Below are 19636 nucleotides of genomic sequence, written 5' to 3'. Positions count from 1 at the left end.
AGAATTTTGTCTCATAATGAGTTGACTTCTTAATCAAGAGCTTGTAGAAGTTATGAGACTACAAGGGATATGTCAACATGACCAGACTTTTCATATTAAGAAAATATAATTAAATAATTTAGGTGGTATGGCTGTGTTTAAAATAGACTCCTTAATTTTAAAGATACAGAATAAATATTCATGGATATTTGTGGATGAAATGCTTGTCATCTGGGTGAGGGGGAGGAGCAGATGAGAGTACAGATGAAGTCTGGCCACGAGTTTACAAGTGATGAAATTCATTTTATTGTACTCATTACTTTCACATATGTTTAAATTTCCCGTAGTAAAAATGGGCCTACTTAGTTGAACTACTTGGCTTTATTTATTTATTTATTTATTTATTTATTTATTTTTAACAAGAGTGAGCTCTGGATATAGCTCAGTGGTAGACAAGGCCCTGGGTTCAATCTCCCGCACCACAAAAAAAAGAAAGAAAATAAGTACAAGTGAGTGATAGACTTACAAGTAAGTGACAGACTTAAGAACCAGTGGTAGCTAAAAGAAACATGGCATTATTACCTTCATTTAGTAAAGTTCTCTTTTTTGAGTTAAAAAACTTTAACATCTTCATGTATCTAAAATATTAATTCTGTTATTTAGAGATAGTTACTTTTTTTCCTGTAGACATCAAGATATCCCATCCCAGCATACACATAGAGATGAACTGATTAACTTTTCTCATAAGTTTATGAGAAAAAAAAAATTTAGAAAGCCATTCTCTGTTAAACAAATGCAAAACATCATTAGCAGTAGGAACTATGCATCTGATATATAGATCACATCATATAATCTGCTAGCTCAGGACTCTTTATATTTTATGCATTTGGCCCTAATGCCAGGCATAATGTCTAGTAAATAGTAAAGGCATTGATTTTTTGAATGAATGAGCAAGTTGCAAGGAAAAATGGGCAGACTTTTAACACAGTAGATTTTGACTTTGATCCCGCTACTTCTTTAAAAAAGCAGGACAGGAGGGGATGGCAATTGAACAGCAGAAAGAGAGAGGAAGAGAGTTTACTGTGAACCCACCAGAACCATTAGATCAAACAACTTTATACATGTCCTTATACTGGTGGATTTTTAGCGAAGTTTTAAATCTTTTATATACAGAGGACAACACAGATGACTACTCACTCAGAATGCTGTACCTGATCAAAATTACTTCTGTGTGCTTTTGATTTTTTAAAAGTAATTTTAAGAATATGAAAGCCTGGTATTTAATACATGCTGGTCAAGTGAGCAGTAAACATTTGTAAAGTTTCCTGAGGGCTCTCTTGCTTTGTCTCATCATCAGGAAGCTAAAGCATATGTTGGATGTTAGCCTGGGTGGACACAGTGTGTCCTATTTATTCAAGGTTTCTTTTGAAGCCACAATTTATAAGTTTTGTTTCTTAGGGGTACATGTCAAATTTCATTTAGCATTAGTTGGTATCCAGATACACTGAATAGCAAAAAGGCAGCATTTGAGGGCAAAAAAAAAAAAAAAAAAAAATGCCTGCTATATGAGCAATAATGTCAGTTTTGTTTATGTAACTCATAAAGAACAAGAAGAGAAATACAATGAGAAAGCTGACAGTAGAAAATCATGATAAAAACGATTCACTTAATTTAGAGCTGTAAAACTGCTGGTGAACAAGGAGAAATACTAAAATAAATATGTTTTATATCAATATCCAAAAGGATTTTAAAAGGAACTCTTTAAATGTTCTGTTTTTTAACCCTTAAAGTTCAAATACACATTTACCTGGAGCATGCTCATGTGAACAATATTTTGTACTTTTTTTCCATCAGAATGCTCAACAAATTTTTCTGGAAGAAACTTCCCTTTTTAAATACATAAAAAGATGCTGATAGGAACGCAACACAATGAAACCCACTACTCTGTACAATTAATCTGCACTAATAAAGAAATAAAAATTATAATTATTCTTTCAATGTAGGTATATTTATATTTATTCAAATAACTACTAAGTTGTTAATAAATACCTAGTAAGTTTTTAAAAAAAAGAGGATACTAGAAGAACTACTGCTTCACTTTAGTACATTTGTATAAGTAGAAATCGAATGAACTGCAGAGTATCCATAAAATTGACCCAAATAAGACAACTGAGATTTGAATGTTTTGTACCTATAAAGGTATTTAACATTTATTAGTTCATTTAAGTCCAAAACAGCCTGTGTGTTAGGTATCACAAGCCTAAGTTTATATATGTGCAACATGTGACTCAAAATGCAGTTAAGTTGTAAATCCAAGTCATGTACTTCCAAATGGCTGTTTCAACTACAGGGTGGCACATTGGCAGGTAGGTGTTATGGAATGCTTATGACCAAGACACAATGTATCATCCCATTAAATATATTTCCCTAAGATTTATCCATGTTACTAAGTTTAATTATAGTATATTCACTTTCAGTGTTGTTTTGCTCTATTACAGGAATAGACCATAAGTTATTTATTCACTTGTCTTCTGATGAATGTTTGTATTATTTCCATTTTTGAAATTATACCCAATGCTTTGATAAACATGTTTATACATGTCTCCTGGTGAACACACATACGGGCTGGTCCTAATAACAAGGTTACTGGATCATAAAGATATATGCATGCTCGACTTCACAGTGTCCAGCTACTCCCTGAAGTGTTTACAGCAATTTATTTAACACATCATATAATACTTTTACAAAATTTAAAAACAAAACTAAATAGCAGATCATTTTTAAATATGTGTATGTGATAATATTTTAAAAGCAAGAGAGAGAGAGAACCCTAATTATAAAATTCAGAATAGCAGTTAATATTTAGCAATGAGGAAGAAGGATGAAATTGAGAAACAGAGACACATAGTTTCAATGTATTGGTAATCTTCCAGGTTTTAAGGCCTGTTTGGGATTCCAGGGTCTTTGTAATTAAGCTTTACAACCTACACATATGCTATATGTATTCTTTTGTATGTACCAATATTTACATATTTTAAAACTTATTATTGCACAATCATGTTTCTGAAAATGGTAGAAGTCTTGCAAATGGTTGGCAAATAGAACTTAATACATTTATTTTTTCTTTTAACATGGAAATTAAAATAAGAATAGCAAACAAGTTTTTAATGTATCGTATCAAATTTTGATAATTTTGAGGTCCCCCAGATAATATTCTCTCTTATTCAATAGTTCTGCTTGTTTCTTCTTAGCCATCCCAATCAATGTTTATAAAAACTAGATCCTAGGAAATGAAGGAAGAGATTCAGTAATGTTTATACTTCCAAAGGAATTTTTCCTCTCGCCAAGTACATCTATCCTGAAAACATTTAAAATATTAGTCAAATATCAAATAAATAAAATGACGGCAAATTACCAACTCAGTGGTCCAAAAAAGAAATTAAAGTTGTCCCAAAAGTAAATGTCAGCATATATCTTCACTAGGTACATTCTTTTACGTCACATGTACACTGCACCTACGTGTTATATACATTTGGACCACACACAAAAAAAGAACTTCATAAGGAATTGGATAAAAATAATCTAAGTAGAAGTTCTAACGCATTCTTCCTACAAGCTAGTGGATGGTCTTATGTTTCTCAAGAGGCTCCATTCAGAGAAATCATTCCAATTTTTAAGAAGAATGGTGTTACACCAAGTAGTTCAAACTTGCAAACTGACACTGCACAGGTTCATAATGTTCAGTTCTCTATTTAACCTATTTCTACTACTCTGAAGAAAATATGTCAGTCCAATTTAAGGTAGATAACACCAATTTGCTCAACAACTATGTTTACAAATACTATAAATAAAGATCACAGGCACCATCTTCAGATATGATTATGTTCCAGGAACTCAATGAAAAACACAAAAATGAAACCATAAGAGTAAAAAAAAAAAAAAAAAATCACCTTTGTGGAATAAAGTAATTTTTTTTTTTTTTGTTAGTTTTCAAAATGATAGATCAACACCTTAAAAGACTTGTCTTTAGCCCAGGCTTTCTTTTATTAAAGTGCACAATCATTTCAGGTGCATGCTTAAAGGAGTGATAGTTTGTTCCTAACAAAAGGGTCTGGATTCCATAATATGCCTTTTGCCAGAGGCATCGTTCCCCAAAGCACAGCTAACTGCATCTCCTGCTGTACCTGTAACAATTTAATTGTGTAAGTCAGCCTAGTCAAGCATCTCCAGCTCATGACTGGGAGACATGAAATTCATTGTCATTATTGTCCCTGTCATTTTGGATCATTATATCCTGCTGAAGAATTTTCCTCACTTCAGTGCATTTTTACCTCCAGGATCCAGGGATTATAGCTGAGGTTGGGGTGGGGGCAGGACGGTGAACTACATTTACCTCAGGGGAGCCAGAGATTAAATTGGCTTTGCTCTCTCACAAGCTGAATTCATCTATTTGTATGTTGTGAGTTTTAGGCCGGAATAAAAATGAATATTCTAGTGAACATTGGGCTTTAATTCCCTCTTTGAAACATGGATGTAACCAACTTTTATTTACATTAGGAAACCTGATGCAATTTCTTGTGGTTTGCTATTTTCATATGTGCATGAAGAATACTTACAGGCATCATCAGGTATGTAATAACAGACATCTCTCTCTGTCAACGTCTTGACTGGCAGAAAGAAAGAATTTAAAGCTATAATTTTGTTCTCCAGTTTCATTTTATAGAAGCTTAATGGGGGTATTTAATGGTTTTAAATATTTAATGATTTTTAATTATATCTCATTTTCTGTGCACTGGATTAGATGACTGAAGTCCAACTAGAATGGCACCAAAGATCCACACTGAGAACTAGAAAATTGAAGTAAAGTGGATAGAGAAGGACAAAATAAATTCCTGAAGAAACTGGCTACCCACCAGCAGCTGGTTCACATGATTTAAGAGCCTTCCAAGTTCACCCAAGGTGGCATGCCTTAAACACTTCTTGCTGAGGGGAGAGTTGGCTTGGTCACCAGGCTCTCTCATAGCTACCCTCCCATGGGTGGTAATGGCTGTGGCCAGGGTCAGCTGATGGGTCCCACTAGGAGAGGACAAAGGGCTACATAGAAAACACTAGTATATGTCTCAGTCAGAAAGGCAGAGTTGACTGTTTAGAGAATGCTTTCTGCAACTGAACAGAAGAAAATATAACTGGAGGAAAAACCTGGCATGTCACTTTGTATCCCAACTTTCATTTCATCTGGATTTAACTGAGAAACTTGACATTTACTCTGTCTGCACTGAAAAGATAGTAGTTATTCCTCCATATGTGTCAGTTCGTTTTTAGCAATTAATAATAAAATATGGCAATGGATCACACTCATGCCATGCACAGAATAGTCACTATCATTGCTACATCAAAAAGTCCAGAGAATTTACTCACTGGAGTAATTAGTATCAGTTTTACTAATGAGCTTTATGGACTTTGGTGGGGAAATTGATTTTTGCCCTAATCATACACAATGGCCATCAGGATTTACTTAGGATGAATCGTGCTTATGAGTAATTAAGAAAACTCCTTGGACCTTCGTACATTTTGGACTTCAAAAGGAATAGTCCTAACATGTCTGTGTTAAAGGAACCTTAAAGGTTGTCTTGGTTCCTAGACCAAGTTCATGGCAATGTTTTCTAGTCTGCCTCACTAAATCTTCACACTGTTATATTTCACTTTTCAATGGTGCTGAAGTAGTTGTATGATAATGGATCAGTAATAAGTTTTTAGTTAGCAAAACTTCATAGGATCACTTATTCTACTTTTTCAACAGTTAAGATTCTCGCTAGGTGTGAGTTATAAAAATTATTACTTCTGTTCACTTTAAAATGAGTATTTATATGACTTTAAGTATTTTAAAAAATGTTACTTCAAGCAGTCCCAATTCATTTTGAAATCAACTATGATGGTTTATATGAATATCCCCCAAAGGCTCATGTGTTGAAAGTATGATCTCCAATGCAGCAAAATTCAGAGGAGAGGCTTTGGGGATGTCATTGTATCATGAAACCTCTAACTTATCAGTGGATTAATCCATTTGATGGATTAATAATTGAGTGGACTATAGAGAGCTGGTGGAAACTGTAAGCAGGTGGAGCATGGCTGGAGGAAGAAGTTCCCTAGGGGCATGCCCTTAAGGACTATATCTTGTCCCTGATCCTCCCTTGCTCTGTTTCTGCTTCCAATTGCCTGGAGAAAAGCAGCTTTCCTCTGCTGCACCTTCTGCCTCATATTCTTCCTCACCTCAGACCCAAAGCAATACAGTCTATTGACCACAGACTGAAACCTCTGAGACCATGAGTCAAAAGAAATCTTTCCTCCTTATAGTTGTTTATGCAAGTATTTCAGTCACAGCAATGAAAAGCTGACTAACATGGTGACTGTTATAGTCTCATAATGAATATTTAGGAGGAAAAGTATATTTTTTCTTAAGAATGTTTTATCTTATAAATTACAATGTTTCCACTTGGGTTTGCAATGGTTAATGTGCACAATGGTATTTTGTTCTCTTTGAAATACTTTGAATTCTTCTTCTGATCAAGGAATAAGGCATTTTACTTCTTCTAAGCATGCATCTACTGCATTCAATTCCTTTACCTACATGCTCCTCTCCAGGTTATTTCCATGCAGGTGCTTAATTTGTCCATCACATCATATTAGGTAAAACAGGAGTTTCTCTACCTGTGAATACAGCTGTAAAACCAAAGAGTCCTACTGTTTTATATTTTTATTTTGCCTCACCTCAGGTATGACATAGTTGGGCCTATATCATTTCAGAACTAGGTGTAACTGCAAATAATGATCAGAATAGAATTATTTTCATTCCTTCAGTTCATTACTTAAGATTTTACAACCAATTTTCAAGTTATTCATTTGAAATTATTTTCAATAACAATTTTAAAAATCTGCAATAATCTTTGCTCAACTTACAATTTTGCAACCTATAACAAGCTATAAAGATCAATTGTAAAAGAAGAAATTCTTCTTTTTCTTAATTCTAGTAGAATAATATTTCCTCTGCATTATGTAACATAGATTTCCTTTAGTTTCTCCATGTAGAATCAATAAGAATCTATAATTCATAAGAATGCAAAAGTAACACAAGATCATCACAAATTCCAATATGATATCCACTAATGTTATTCACTAGGTGATTCAGATATGCACAAGTTAATAAGTAAAATTAGTTATTGCCCAACACATCACATGATATAGAACATGAATAAGAATTTGAGAAGGTTTATAAATTTATAAGAAAAGGATGAGTAATAGCAGTAAAGGCTACAAACATTTCCATGTCAGGATGAGCAAGATGTTATTTACAGAATGCCTTCTTACTTCTCCTGGGCCCAAAACCTCTTTACTGTAATCACCCAATAAACTACTAGGGATGAACATTAAGGGTCTAATGCAGAGAAAGCAAATTCACAGTCAAGGTTGTCCTTTAACATGTAGGCTCAATCTAGGGCACCAAAAAAGTAGTTAAGTGGCCCCCTGTGGTGTTCAAATGTGGGAAGGCACGGCAAACTGTTAATTTTCTAGCTTTTAATGTTTGTCTAAGACCCTTAAGATTTTTCTAATATTGTTGCTCCTGGGACATTTTCTTGAGTTTGCCCCCCTGCCCCCTCAGCACATACACATTTTGTATTTATATATGAAAGCCTAAAAGAAAAATGAACTGATTCAGAAACATAACACTGGAAAGAAGAAAAAAGGTAGAGTTGGCCTTGAGGACATCCCATAATATTAAGCATAAATATGAAAGTGTCTTTAAACAACAACAACAAAAAAAAAATTCTTCATGCTGAGTCTAAATATCTAGCACCAAAGATAAAAGATAACATAATGGGGAAGGGGGAAAGTAACTGAGATACAAAGCCTAAGCTGTGCTTTGTGTCACCAAATTTCTAACACCTTTTGAAAAAATACAATTATCTGTGTCCAGCTATTTCCATGTAAATGGACATCCTTGGACCATTTTACAGTCCCACACACACCTTTTAAAACTACCAGTAAAATTTCACAAATGGCTCTAACTATTTTGTTTTGTGTTGTTTTATGCTCCTTCTGGAGATATATTAAGTGTTTAGTTCCTTTAAATAAAAGTGCACAAAATTATATTCCATGTGTACACACATACACAAAGAATTCATATTGAACACATAGCAAATGGACACTGGGTAATGTCACTGTTAGAAAACATCTAAGAGTAATAAAATAAGCAATAAAATCTTAGGGTTTGGTTTAACAGATGCAATGTTTATCTACCTTCATTACATAAATTATCCTTTCAAGAATGTGTCCTATGCAAAATACAAATATGTCAATTTCAGCCCAAGGGGCATTTTTCTCTAGGTTTATAACCCCTTGAAAATAGAGGTTTCATCTAGAAACCTAACAGATCCTCAGCTGCTTTCAACATTATAATATATTCATAAGGCAAGTATTCACTGGCAAACATATAACAAATTAAATGGCATGAAGGTGGGGTCCAAATCCATAACAATGAGAAATGGATCAAACCAACCATGAGACACATGGAGAAATTAGAGAAGAAAAGGAGTATGTAAAATAAACAACATTAGAAGCAAAAACATTATGGGTAGTTTTTCAGCCAGTGCTAGAGAAAATAGTGAATCAGTGGGTGTGCGTGTGTACATTTGTATGTTGTGTAAGATCAGCATTAAAAGTAAGAATGCAAAACTATCTTATTAAGAATTTAGTGTAAGGGTCATAGCATGTCCTAAGGGGTCATAGTAAGAGAGAAAAATATCTTGTAAAAAAATCAAAACATCACCTACCATCATAGTAGACAATTGCTCCTACGAGTTTGTCCTTCTGAAGCATGGGAAAATGCTCAAGGGCTCTCGATTTGCTGAGGACATAACTGCTCTTCAGGCAATTACTTCCTGCAACCAGATCATACAGCTTGATTCCTACCCAGTAGTAAGGTAACTGCCACCACCTACAGCATAAATAGGGGAAAAGGTTTCTTCAGAAACAGTATAACAGAATGCCACCTTCAATTACAAGAAACTTTTGTCCTTTTTTTTTGAGTCCGTGTCTCAAAGTTGAGACACTAAGTTGCTGAGGCTGGCCTCGAACTTGCGATCTTCCTGACCTGACCTCCCAAGTCACTGGAATTATAGAAAAGCATCACTGCACCCAGCTAAGAGACTTTTCATCTAAGAAAAACAAAGCATATCTAAAAAGGAGCCCTGTATAAGTAACTATTTTTGACAATAATCTAGCTAAAGTACATAAGTAACTCAATCAGTGAGATTTTGAATGAATCTTCTTTAAGGTTCTTATCCTAGATGTATATTACACTTCTTTGAGGAACATTAAAAATAAATACAAACACCTTGATGTCACATGCCCAGAGACTGATGTTAAATAGAGTAGGGTAGGGCCAGATGACTGTAATGTGTACCCAGCCAAGAGAATCACTGATATAAGAAATCCTCAGAAATCTACAGCAAAAGATGGACAAAACTGTAAAATCTGTTTAAGACCTCACCACATTCATGCAGCTAAAAGAGCTGTACTGTCCACTTTTTCATATTAATGAATCTGTAAACCAACTTAGGCAACCTTACAGCTTTCACATGAGGAAACTGAGTTTTCTAATTTATAACCTGACACTTCCTAGCAAAATTTACAGTTTTTGTTAGCTCAGACATTTAAAATGACCCCAGTTAGTTTGAGTTTTGAGTTCCTATGTGGTAGGTCCAGATTTTGCAACATGATACTATTTGGGTCTGTATTTTACACCCTGCACATGACCCTCTAATGTTCCTTGGCACAGATGCAGCTTTTCATCTCTATACTCCCAGAAACTGGAATAAGATACTGGTAATTATAAAAACAGAACACAACCTCCATTGCCTTCAAGGTTTGGTCTGTAGAGAGACGTCTGCAGTGTATTTTGGAAAATTCACAACAAGGAAATATTTAAACGGGACTAAAGATTAGGACTAATTAAAACCATATTAAGTAGCACACATTGATTATTTCCATTAAAACTGTGTTGTTCTATTGAACTCAGACATGCAAATAGTATGCAGGTGATACCAAAAGGCTTACTTGTAAATTGGAAGCATTATAGGCAATGGAGCTGATAAATGGGGAGCAATTTCTAGTAGGTTGGCACGTTCATGAAGGGCTTCTTTTACCATCCTATACTGAAAATCAAAACAGAGAAAATTAGTTTGGCAGTAACAGATCATAATATTTTCAAATGGCAAATAGACACCCTGCCAACTGATTGATACACAGAAACCTTCTACCTCTGAGCGAGGATAGCTCCCTCCTAATCAAATTTCTAATAATACATCATGCTGTCAACTTCAAAGATTTTTTAGAAACCTTAACTGTATTTGCATAGGAGAAAAACATGCTGTCAGAGTTCCCAGGTGTAAGATATTTTCCTGACTTGAGTTACAAGATTATTGTAACCATTTATCTTTCATTCTCAGTATTGTCCCCCTTCCTCAGTTCCCCATATTATTTTCTTCAGGTAAGAGATAACAGATTGTTCAAATTCATGCTAAAAGTTTCCTTCTTGCCTTCACTAAACCCAGCAAAGAGGATATGCAGCAGTTGTAGAGTATTTTACAGACAGATTATAAGAAAAGGTTTTTGACTTAATTCCTGTGATTATCATTATGCCCCTCTAAAGAGCTAGCATTACTATTATAATACTAATTTCACAAATAAGACGACTGAGGTTCATAGATATTGAGCAAATAATGCATCAGTTAGCTGACTCTAAATCCCATGCTGGGTTTTTTTTCTTTTCTTTTCTTTCTTTCTTTCCTTTCTTTCTTTTCTTTCTTTCTTTCTCACATTCATCATGATGCTGAAGAGAAACATAGGAAAAGGGGACAGATTCAAAACTAACTTGTCAAGAAAAAAAGGGGGGGACAGATTCAAAACTTGACAATGTCAAGTCAGTGCTTCTGTGTTTTTCTTGTACGAAAAGCAGATAGAAAGTACAGCTGATTTTTTTTTTTTTTTTTTTTTTTACCCCTCTGGGAAATGTCATCTTCCACACTGCCTTGGCAGTTTTCAAATGGTGGCAGACTGGACACAATAAAGTGTGACATAGGAAAAGCATGACTCAGATCATCTTTTCCTTAAGAATATGTCAGTGACAATATAAGCGTATGATTGCAGTTGCAGTTAAGAGGATCAATTTGGCACTCCCCCTGCATTACAACACAGCTCCCCTGAAACAGCTTGCAAAGGAGCAATTTGGTGGCCACTGGCAAAAACCCAATCACAATTGTTAAAAGGCAACACATCCAAAAGTGATTTTGTAAATCTGCTACGTTGACATGCCTGTGTAGAAAAAGCCTCTGATTACCCATAAATATAATAGTTCAGGAAAGAACTGACACACCTCTCCCGAAAAATATTCCAGCAGCATACACTGAATAGGTATTTCCAATAGGAAGAAATGTTAAAAGTCATTAAAAAAAAAAGAGAGCGAGAGAGAGAGAGAGAGAGAGAACGCCTGACTTAATTGGATAGAAAAAGCATAGTCGCAATTTTTGTTTAACAACCAGCATACACAATTACCTGCTCAATATCCAACTTCATGATGGCCTTCTGAAGATATCTCACCCCACCATGGATCAATTTAGTGCTTCTGCTGCTGGTCCCTGATGAGAAATCATCTCTTTCTACAAGGGCTGTTTTTAGTCCTGTGTAACCAGAAAACCAAATTAACTTCTTAAATTACACAATTTGTATGTAATTCATTAAAGGCACTTCTCTAGGGTAGAGACAATCACAAGAAAAATTAGTCTGAACATGGATAAATTTGTATTCAAAGTGCAGTACACTGTCTATATTATAATGAAGAGATTTTAGGCTCTTCCTGGGGGAAAAGTCAAGCCAGAACTAGAAGCATATTAAACTGTGAATGAATCACAGCTAGAAAATATTACAGTACAATTTCATGGTAGCAACACGCTCTGGTACATTTAGGGGGTCAAAGGAGAGCCTGCACCCTTCTTTACCCATGAGAGGGAACTTCATGTTATTTCAAAGCCTTCTGGAACATGTCTGTCCTCCCTACAAGAGCCATGACCTCTTCCAGTCCCTTATCTCTGATCTAGTCTAATGTATCACCAATAATCTGGACTAGACTTCCTGGTGGTGCTGACTCCTACTTGAAAATGTGTCTGGGCTGCTGTTATAGTGGGTGTAAAAAGGGGAAAGATATCACAACAGGATGAAAAAAGAGGAATTACTTCTAATATTCAGTAGTTTACAGTCTAAAACATTTGAACATGATAATATTTTAGAGTTGTAAGAAAATACAGGCCAGGAAAAATGAACACTGTGTATCCATGAGGAAACTATTTTAGATGAGCTGAGGTTGAGCAAAAATGGGTCAATTCTAGAAGTCAGTCAGCCCCTTTATTTGAGGGGTATTCTTGGGGGAGAAAAAAAACTAGCATTTTTGTTTCTTTTTTTTTTTCCCCTACTACAGAAACAAACTTGTCTCCTTCAGGACTATAGATGACCAGCAGTTCTACAAATGTCACAGACAAGTCTAGAAATGAAAGCCAAACTTCACGAGACCCACAGTCGACATCATTCCCAAGCAGAGAGGAATTTCGATGGGCAGGCACACTCTTGGGGGTGAGAGAATGTCATAGAATCCAATTTAAATAAGAATATGCACCTGGAGCAGTCTGGGCTCACAAACCTTGAACAGGAGAACCTGCGCATGTATTCAACACAGAGCCATTTATTACAATGAATACCAAAGGGTCGTTTTTATAACTTTAAACAGTTTAAATATCGTACCCAAATGTCATCATAAAATCAGGGTAATTCCCTTGACTTAAAAGGACAAAATATTTGAAAACTGTAGAGAGAAAAGTAGAGAATTTTGACTCAAGGTCAAAACTACTAAAGCCCCTAACTTACTAGTAAAATAACACAGAAATTATAAGTCGATGAACCTGAGGCATTTTAAGCACGTATGCCAAAGAAGTTGTGACATCCTGACCTATTAAACCACTAGCAATTCACAGTAAATTAGAATTTAGTACTGGATGCATTTAAGACACAGAAAAAGCAATTTAGGACATAGTTTCAAAAGTATATTGGACGCCAACGTGTTGCTGCTAGACTATGAATTAGGCATGGCACCAGGCTGTAGAGTAGTTCCCAGCTAAAACAGGCAAGCAAAACAAAAAGCACCACGAGTTTTATAAGGTCACTCTCAAAACACAAAGAGTCTCTCTCTTACTCCAGGTTAGAAGTTGAATTCAGGACCAAAAATCCAAAATTGCATTATAGTCAGATTACATTTGCAAATCTCTAAGAAAGCACTGTCTCAGTGAGTTGTATCACCTTTACTTAGTAAGTCCAACCCAGAGAGTTCTTCTTTCATCACTAAAATAGACCATTTTTTTCTTCACTTGAAGATCAGACGAGGGAGTTGACTTTCAAATGGTATTTAGGAGTCAGATATTTTAAATTATTTAAAGATTGTGATTTCTTAAACCCTAGAATCACACAACAGCATCACGATATCATACCAGGAGAGGCAGGGAAGTGAACTGGAGAGGAAAAGCAGCATCCATCCAATCTCAGCTTCCTCACTGAGCTGCACACAGGTGTCCAACAGCCTGCTAAGACAGGACTCCTCAGAGAGTCCCCAGATATTCCCACTAGTATGTAACCAATGTCCTTGAATGTGGGCTGGACCTAGTCCTGTACCTTTTTTCTAATGAGCAGAAGGGTAGTAACCAACAGGGCATGTCACTTTTGTGATTCAGTTACAAAAGACTAGGACACACTCTCTCAGTACCACTCTCTCTTGCCCTCCACTTGCTCTGGTGAAGCAAGTCTATGTGTGAGGTCCAGAAACCAAAAGGAGATTTGGTCCCTACACAACAGGTCATGAGGAACCAAGGCTTCAGTGCAAAACCCTGGCAGGAATGGACTACCCCTACACACATGGGAATCACGAAGAAGCACTGCAGCCAAGAGAGTCTCAGAGCCTGAGGGCCACGCTAAGTTCACTCAAGACTCCTGACCCTCTGAAACAAAGTGATGATGTTGTTCAAGTCACTAAATTTGGGGCTAGTTATTTGTGACAAAATTACTTGTGTTAAGAATAATTGCAACCAAGTTGGGACGAATTTAATAGTCTATGGGGATAGGGTCTTGAAAAATCCAGTCTGAATCTAAAGGGTAGTTTTCAAGATGGGTGGAGCACATGAAAGGAGTTATCATTGGCCAAAGACCCAGTTTAAGAAGAGAAGGTAAATGCTTGAAATGGCCCAGTTTATTCAGGAGCTGTTTGTCACTCAAAGTCTGAGATGGGGACAATGGGAAGGAGATCTCAGTAGAAGAACTGACAAAGAAGATCATGAACTGACAATTGCACAAAATTGACAAACAATTAAACAAATTCATCCTACGTTGCCAGCCATTTGAATCCTGCCTATAGGCTATTGGTTCTCATAAGTAAGTAATTTCTAGATCTCTTCAAAAGAGAAAATTCTCTGACAATGTGGGCTACAGGTCCTAGTTCAGTTTAGAAATGCCCTCATTAGAAAGAACAAGATTTGGCCATCATTGTTCACCCAAGTATGAACATGAATACTCTACTCAGTTATAGGTATTCATTCTGAGGAACTAAAGTATGCTTGTTAATTATTTTTATTATAAAAAATAAATAAAAATTAATTTTTTTCCTAGAATTTCTCAGCTATTGTTTTGAGAAATGCTATCATGCTGCCATTAAAGTGTTTTAGGCTGAGAAATCTGATTAATGTTCCAGAAAGATTTCTCTGACTGGGTGAGTAGCAGGTATAGCTAGAGAAGGGCTCCAGAAGGGCTCAGGTCTCTGAGGGGACCCAAGGTACACAGCAAGAGCAGAGCAGTGAAGGTCAGACAAAAGAGGGTACTGGAGGGTGATAAGAAGAGAGAATTTATGGGCTGAGTTGTCAGGATGGATTTTCCTTTTTTTTTTCTTTCCCAAACTGATTCAGTGTGAGGCAGAGAAAATACTTCAGGAATTAGCAAAGCCATCTAGGGAGGATATTTCAAGAAATATAAGTGAGAGCTAACACTTTCAAGTTCTCCAAACTGCTTTTTCCAGTACTGGACATTTTAAACGTTATTCACATGTATTTGTGTGAGAAGCCCTAGTGAATACCAACAAAATTAAAATGAGCTTTCGTGAAAACTGGACTGGTTTTTGTTGTTGTTTTTCCCATTATTTCTAATGTCAGATCATACGAGTTACCCACCAGGATTTCTGGGGAGAAATTAGACTGTTCCTTCTAGGATAAAACCAAAAAATGTTGTTCTCTAAAATACAATCTCAATTGGATATATTTAAAGTACTAGTAACCTAAAAGTTACTAAACATTTTTCAAACTATATAAAAAAAAGGATACTCTAAAAAAAGAAGAGTTAAAATTTTTCCACTGCTATTGTATGTCAAATGTTCTGAACTTCTTATTTTTGTCTGATGAGAATGTGGGAAGCAGGAAGGAGGAAGGTAACACAGATTCAAGACATACTAGAAGTATTAACTGCCTTTTTGTACTTTTTTCCTTTACTGACTAACCAGCTGCAATAACGACAATAAAATTTCTAAAAGTCTTTTGATGTTCTATGCGGCTTGTTATCTAATCTGTTCTTTTCTATTTCTCTTCTCAGGAATAAGTGATCTAAATTTAAAAGTTCAGTTTTCTACTTTAAGGTTAGGAAATTGTTTTATTCTCTCAAACTGCATAGTATTTTTAAGTGAAATTCAATGCTCATATTTGTGTTCTTAGGTAAGACAATTTAAGTTTAAAGAACATGAAAATAATGTATCCAGGATTCAAGCCATTGCTCATTACTATGGGCAAGACTGTCCTTCAGAGACAAGTGAGCTTCTCCACACCCAGGCAGGGAAGGCTGGGCCTCTCTGTGCATTCAGGTTAATTTGTACTATTCAAGATTTGATGAGAAGCTGGGGATATAGATCAGTGGTAGATGTGCATTGCCTAGCATGCTCAAGGGCTGGGGTCCATCCCCAGCACCATCGCCAAAAACAAAAAAAATTATAAATAAGGGGGCTGGGGTTACAGCTCGTGGTAGAGTGCTTGCCTAGCATGTGTGAGGCACTGGGTTCGATTCTCAGCACCACATATAAAATAAATGAATAAAAATGTTTAAAAAAGTTTAAAAACAAACAAAATAATAAAATATATAAATAAAAAAGAGTGTTATAAGTAGTACTTTTATGGGTTCCTTCCTCCCTCCCTCCTTTCCTTCTTCCTCCCTTCCATTCTTTCTTTGTCTAACTTTTTGTTATCTGTACTTTTCTATGGAAAGTAATAAGGTCCATTACTAGTGACACAAATCAGTGAAACCAGACCATTTGACAGTATATTATATGTTATTTTTTATCTTGATTACTTTAATAAGTAGTCTCAGGGATTTCCTAACAGTGATAAAATATTAATATGTCCTGAAGTAAAATTACTCTGAAATCTTAGGAGGAATAACAAGATCAATTACCATGAAAGTACAAGGTCAACTGAAATCTCCTTTTCACTTATCTTCATCCCACTTTCCAGCAGGATGAACTGACGTTTCTGGACAGGGCAAGGGGCTGAACACAGGTCGTTTATTACAGCTTTTGTCTTTTCTGACCTCAATGAGAGTACCCTAACTCAATTTGTGCTCAAGACATTGAATGAATACAGAGGGATAATAACAATCTAAAGGGAGAAATGGTACGACATTTAACTTTCACAACATGGAACAGAACAGACACTATATTTTAATACCTTTTACTGATTATCTCATTATGCATGAAAACATGCTCAATATAATAAATGCAGAGAAGCAAAGAGAACAAAATAAAACTCTCCTGTAATTACACTACTCGAGATACCGCAGTTGACATTTGGGTGTTTAAATGTTCACATTTTCATGCATGTATATAATCACATATGTACATTTTTATAAAAATAGGATCATATGGCATATTTAACTTTTTAAATTCAACACTGTTTATTGTAAACATTTCTGCATGTCAATAAATATTTTTCTAGAATATTATTGTTAAAGCATGTAGATATCACATTAAATGCTTACATTGATTTATTTGTTCAATTCCTTATTTATGAACACTTATTTTCTTTTTAATTATTACAGCCAGTACAAGATTATATTTTCATTGAAAATTCCTGAATAATTATTTAATTAGTATAAAATTTCAGAAATGTCATTATTAAGATGTTTTTAAATAGAAAGGCAAAAGTAATCACTATGGAATAACTGTCAGAGGCACCAAGATAATAGCACACAAATCAGAAAACTTAAGATACTTTGTACGTTAGTACCATGAGCATAGGTATTAAATCCACAGCTCCATGAAGAAAAACTGATATGGCTTAAAGAAAGGTTAGATAATCTTTCTTTAGAAAAGCTTTGGGCACTTAACTTTGGATTTCAGACAGCCACTGCCATTAATAAGAAAAAGGGACTAACCCAAAGGCTGAACATTTTATATGAAGGATCAATTTCTTTAAAAAATAATGCCACTGTACAGCTGCAAAGTCATCCTGGCTTTGATCGGGATCCTGTGCTTTGCCTGGCATTTCCTGACAGTGAATGGTAGCATTTTACAGAAGTACAATATACTGGATTGGTTATTTTAATATCTATTTCTGTATTTACATTAGGAAATGGAGAAACTATCAATAAAAATATTATGTTGTTAGACTATGTCATTAAAATATTCTGTGTTCCTTAAGTGTACATGAGATTTTAGATTCACAAAATTATATTAAGTTATAACATTGTAATAACACTGTTCAGGAAAAAGAAAAGTCACTGCTGTGGTTTCTCCTTTTACATTGTTATTGGTAAAAAGCCAAGGTTCCAAGCAAGGTTATCTGAACAATATAGGAGGAAAAGAGAAAATAATGAAAATAATACATTGTTGGCTTCCTAGTTATAAAACATAGAAGAAACAAAGGTTAATTATTTAAATGTATCATGAACATTACAAAAAAGTTCTATGCTTATGCTCAAACAGGAATACAACTAGCCACTGTGAGGAAAGGTAATGAAACCAGATGAGCACCGAATGCTGGGGCTGAAGAAGGGCTCTGTCTCTTACACAAGGAGTTTGGCAAACTGCTCTTGACCATCATTTGGGTCTGGCAACTATCTGTTGGACAATGGCCAGGATGCAGAAAGACAGACACATTCTAGACAGCAGCACAGCAAGGCACAGGCTGGCTCAGCAGATGGTCTGATGGGACCACAAGATCAAAATGGCTCTCTAGGCTAAGTTTGCTTCCCAGAAAAGCCTGTAAGGGGCATTAAGGATAGCAACAGCTGTATAAAGCCAAGGCCATGGAAACAGAGCATGATACAAAACTGATCTAATGTAACGGGCACCAAACAAACAAACAAAAAAAAGCAAAGCAAAAAGATAGAAGGTACTACTGGGCATGGTGGCACACATCTGTAATCACAAAGGCTCAGGAGGCTGAGGCAGAAGGATCTCGAGTTCAAAGTTAGCCTCTGCAAAAGCGAGAACCTATGCAACTCAGTGAGACCCTTTCTCTAAATAAAATACAAAATAGGGCTGGGATGTGGCTCAGTGGTGAAGTACCCCTGAGTTCAATCCTGGGCATGCCCCCCCCTAAAATAATAGAAGGTTAAAAAAATTCAAAATAGAAGCACATGGAATCAAAATAAATGTAACTGGATTAAATTCATCTACTAAAATACTAAGTCTATCTATTAAGTATAAAAAAATAAAAATAAATGGAATTCAGCTACATACTGTTTATCAAAGACATACTCAAACAAAAAGATATGGAAAAATTGAAAACTATAACAAACACTGTCTGTTAGACTTATTATAAATATTTTCCAAATTTCACATGATTTTATTTTATTATACTTTTGCCACTGACAAATTATCATTTTTATGAAATCAAATTTAGGAGGTTTTTTTCTTTATGGTTTCTTGGTGCCATGCTAGATGCTAAATGGAGTATCTTTCGTGCTCCATTTTTTAAAATTTACCTACACAGTCTAATAATTTTTTGGAGTTTTGTTGTTAAATCCTTGATTCACATGGAGTATGATAAATAGAATACACATACATGTATACACACACATATACATACACACACACACACACACACACACACATACATAAGGGGAGAGTGGATACTCCAACATAATTTACTAAGCAATCAATAATGACAGATTTGAAATGCTACCTTCACCATATTCTAAACTTTACATATTTACATTTATTTCTTGACTCTCACTTTAGTTCCACTGATGTCTATCTTCCTTTACCAGATTACTTTAATTGTGTGGCTTTAGGATACACTTTACTATCTCATAGGTCTCTACTTTTCTTATCAGAATTCTTTTTCAAAATTAATGTAACAAATCTCACAGGGCTATTTCTCCAGATGAAGTTTAGCACGGCTTCTCAAATTCTCCCCCGAAACCTGATCTCTACCAAAGGAAAACTATATTAATCAAAATTATGTTAAATTTCTAGATTAATGTTAAGAGGGATTTGCAATCTAGTGTAATTAGCAGGGTCTATCAAACAACA

General features: G+C 35.3%; 1 protein-coding gene across 1 annotated transcript in view; it reads right to left on the bottom strand.

Moving 5' to 3' along the window:
- The window catches only part of GPD2 (glycerol-3-phosphate dehydrogenase 2), a gene marked incomplete at its 5' end in the record, with an annotated part of 95385 nt that overhangs the window by 53747 nt on the left and 22002 nt on the right, over positions 1-19636 (bottom strand). The window contains 3 exon segments of the mRNA XM_079131786.1: positions 8808-8971; positions 10093-10190; positions 11590-11714. Coding sequence (XP_078987912.1) covers positions 8808-8971; positions 10093-10190; positions 11590-11714 — 387 coding nt within the window.

This window comes from Sciurus vulgaris (assembly GCF_902686455.1).
Source record: "Sciurus vulgaris genome assembly, chromosome: 3".
In the NCBI taxonomy this organism is placed as follows: Eukaryota; Metazoa; Chordata; class Mammalia; order Rodentia; family Sciuridae; genus Sciurus; species Sciurus vulgaris.
Note: the sequence above shows the minus strand (reverse complement) of the source record. Positions and strands in the feature narration are given on the sequence as shown.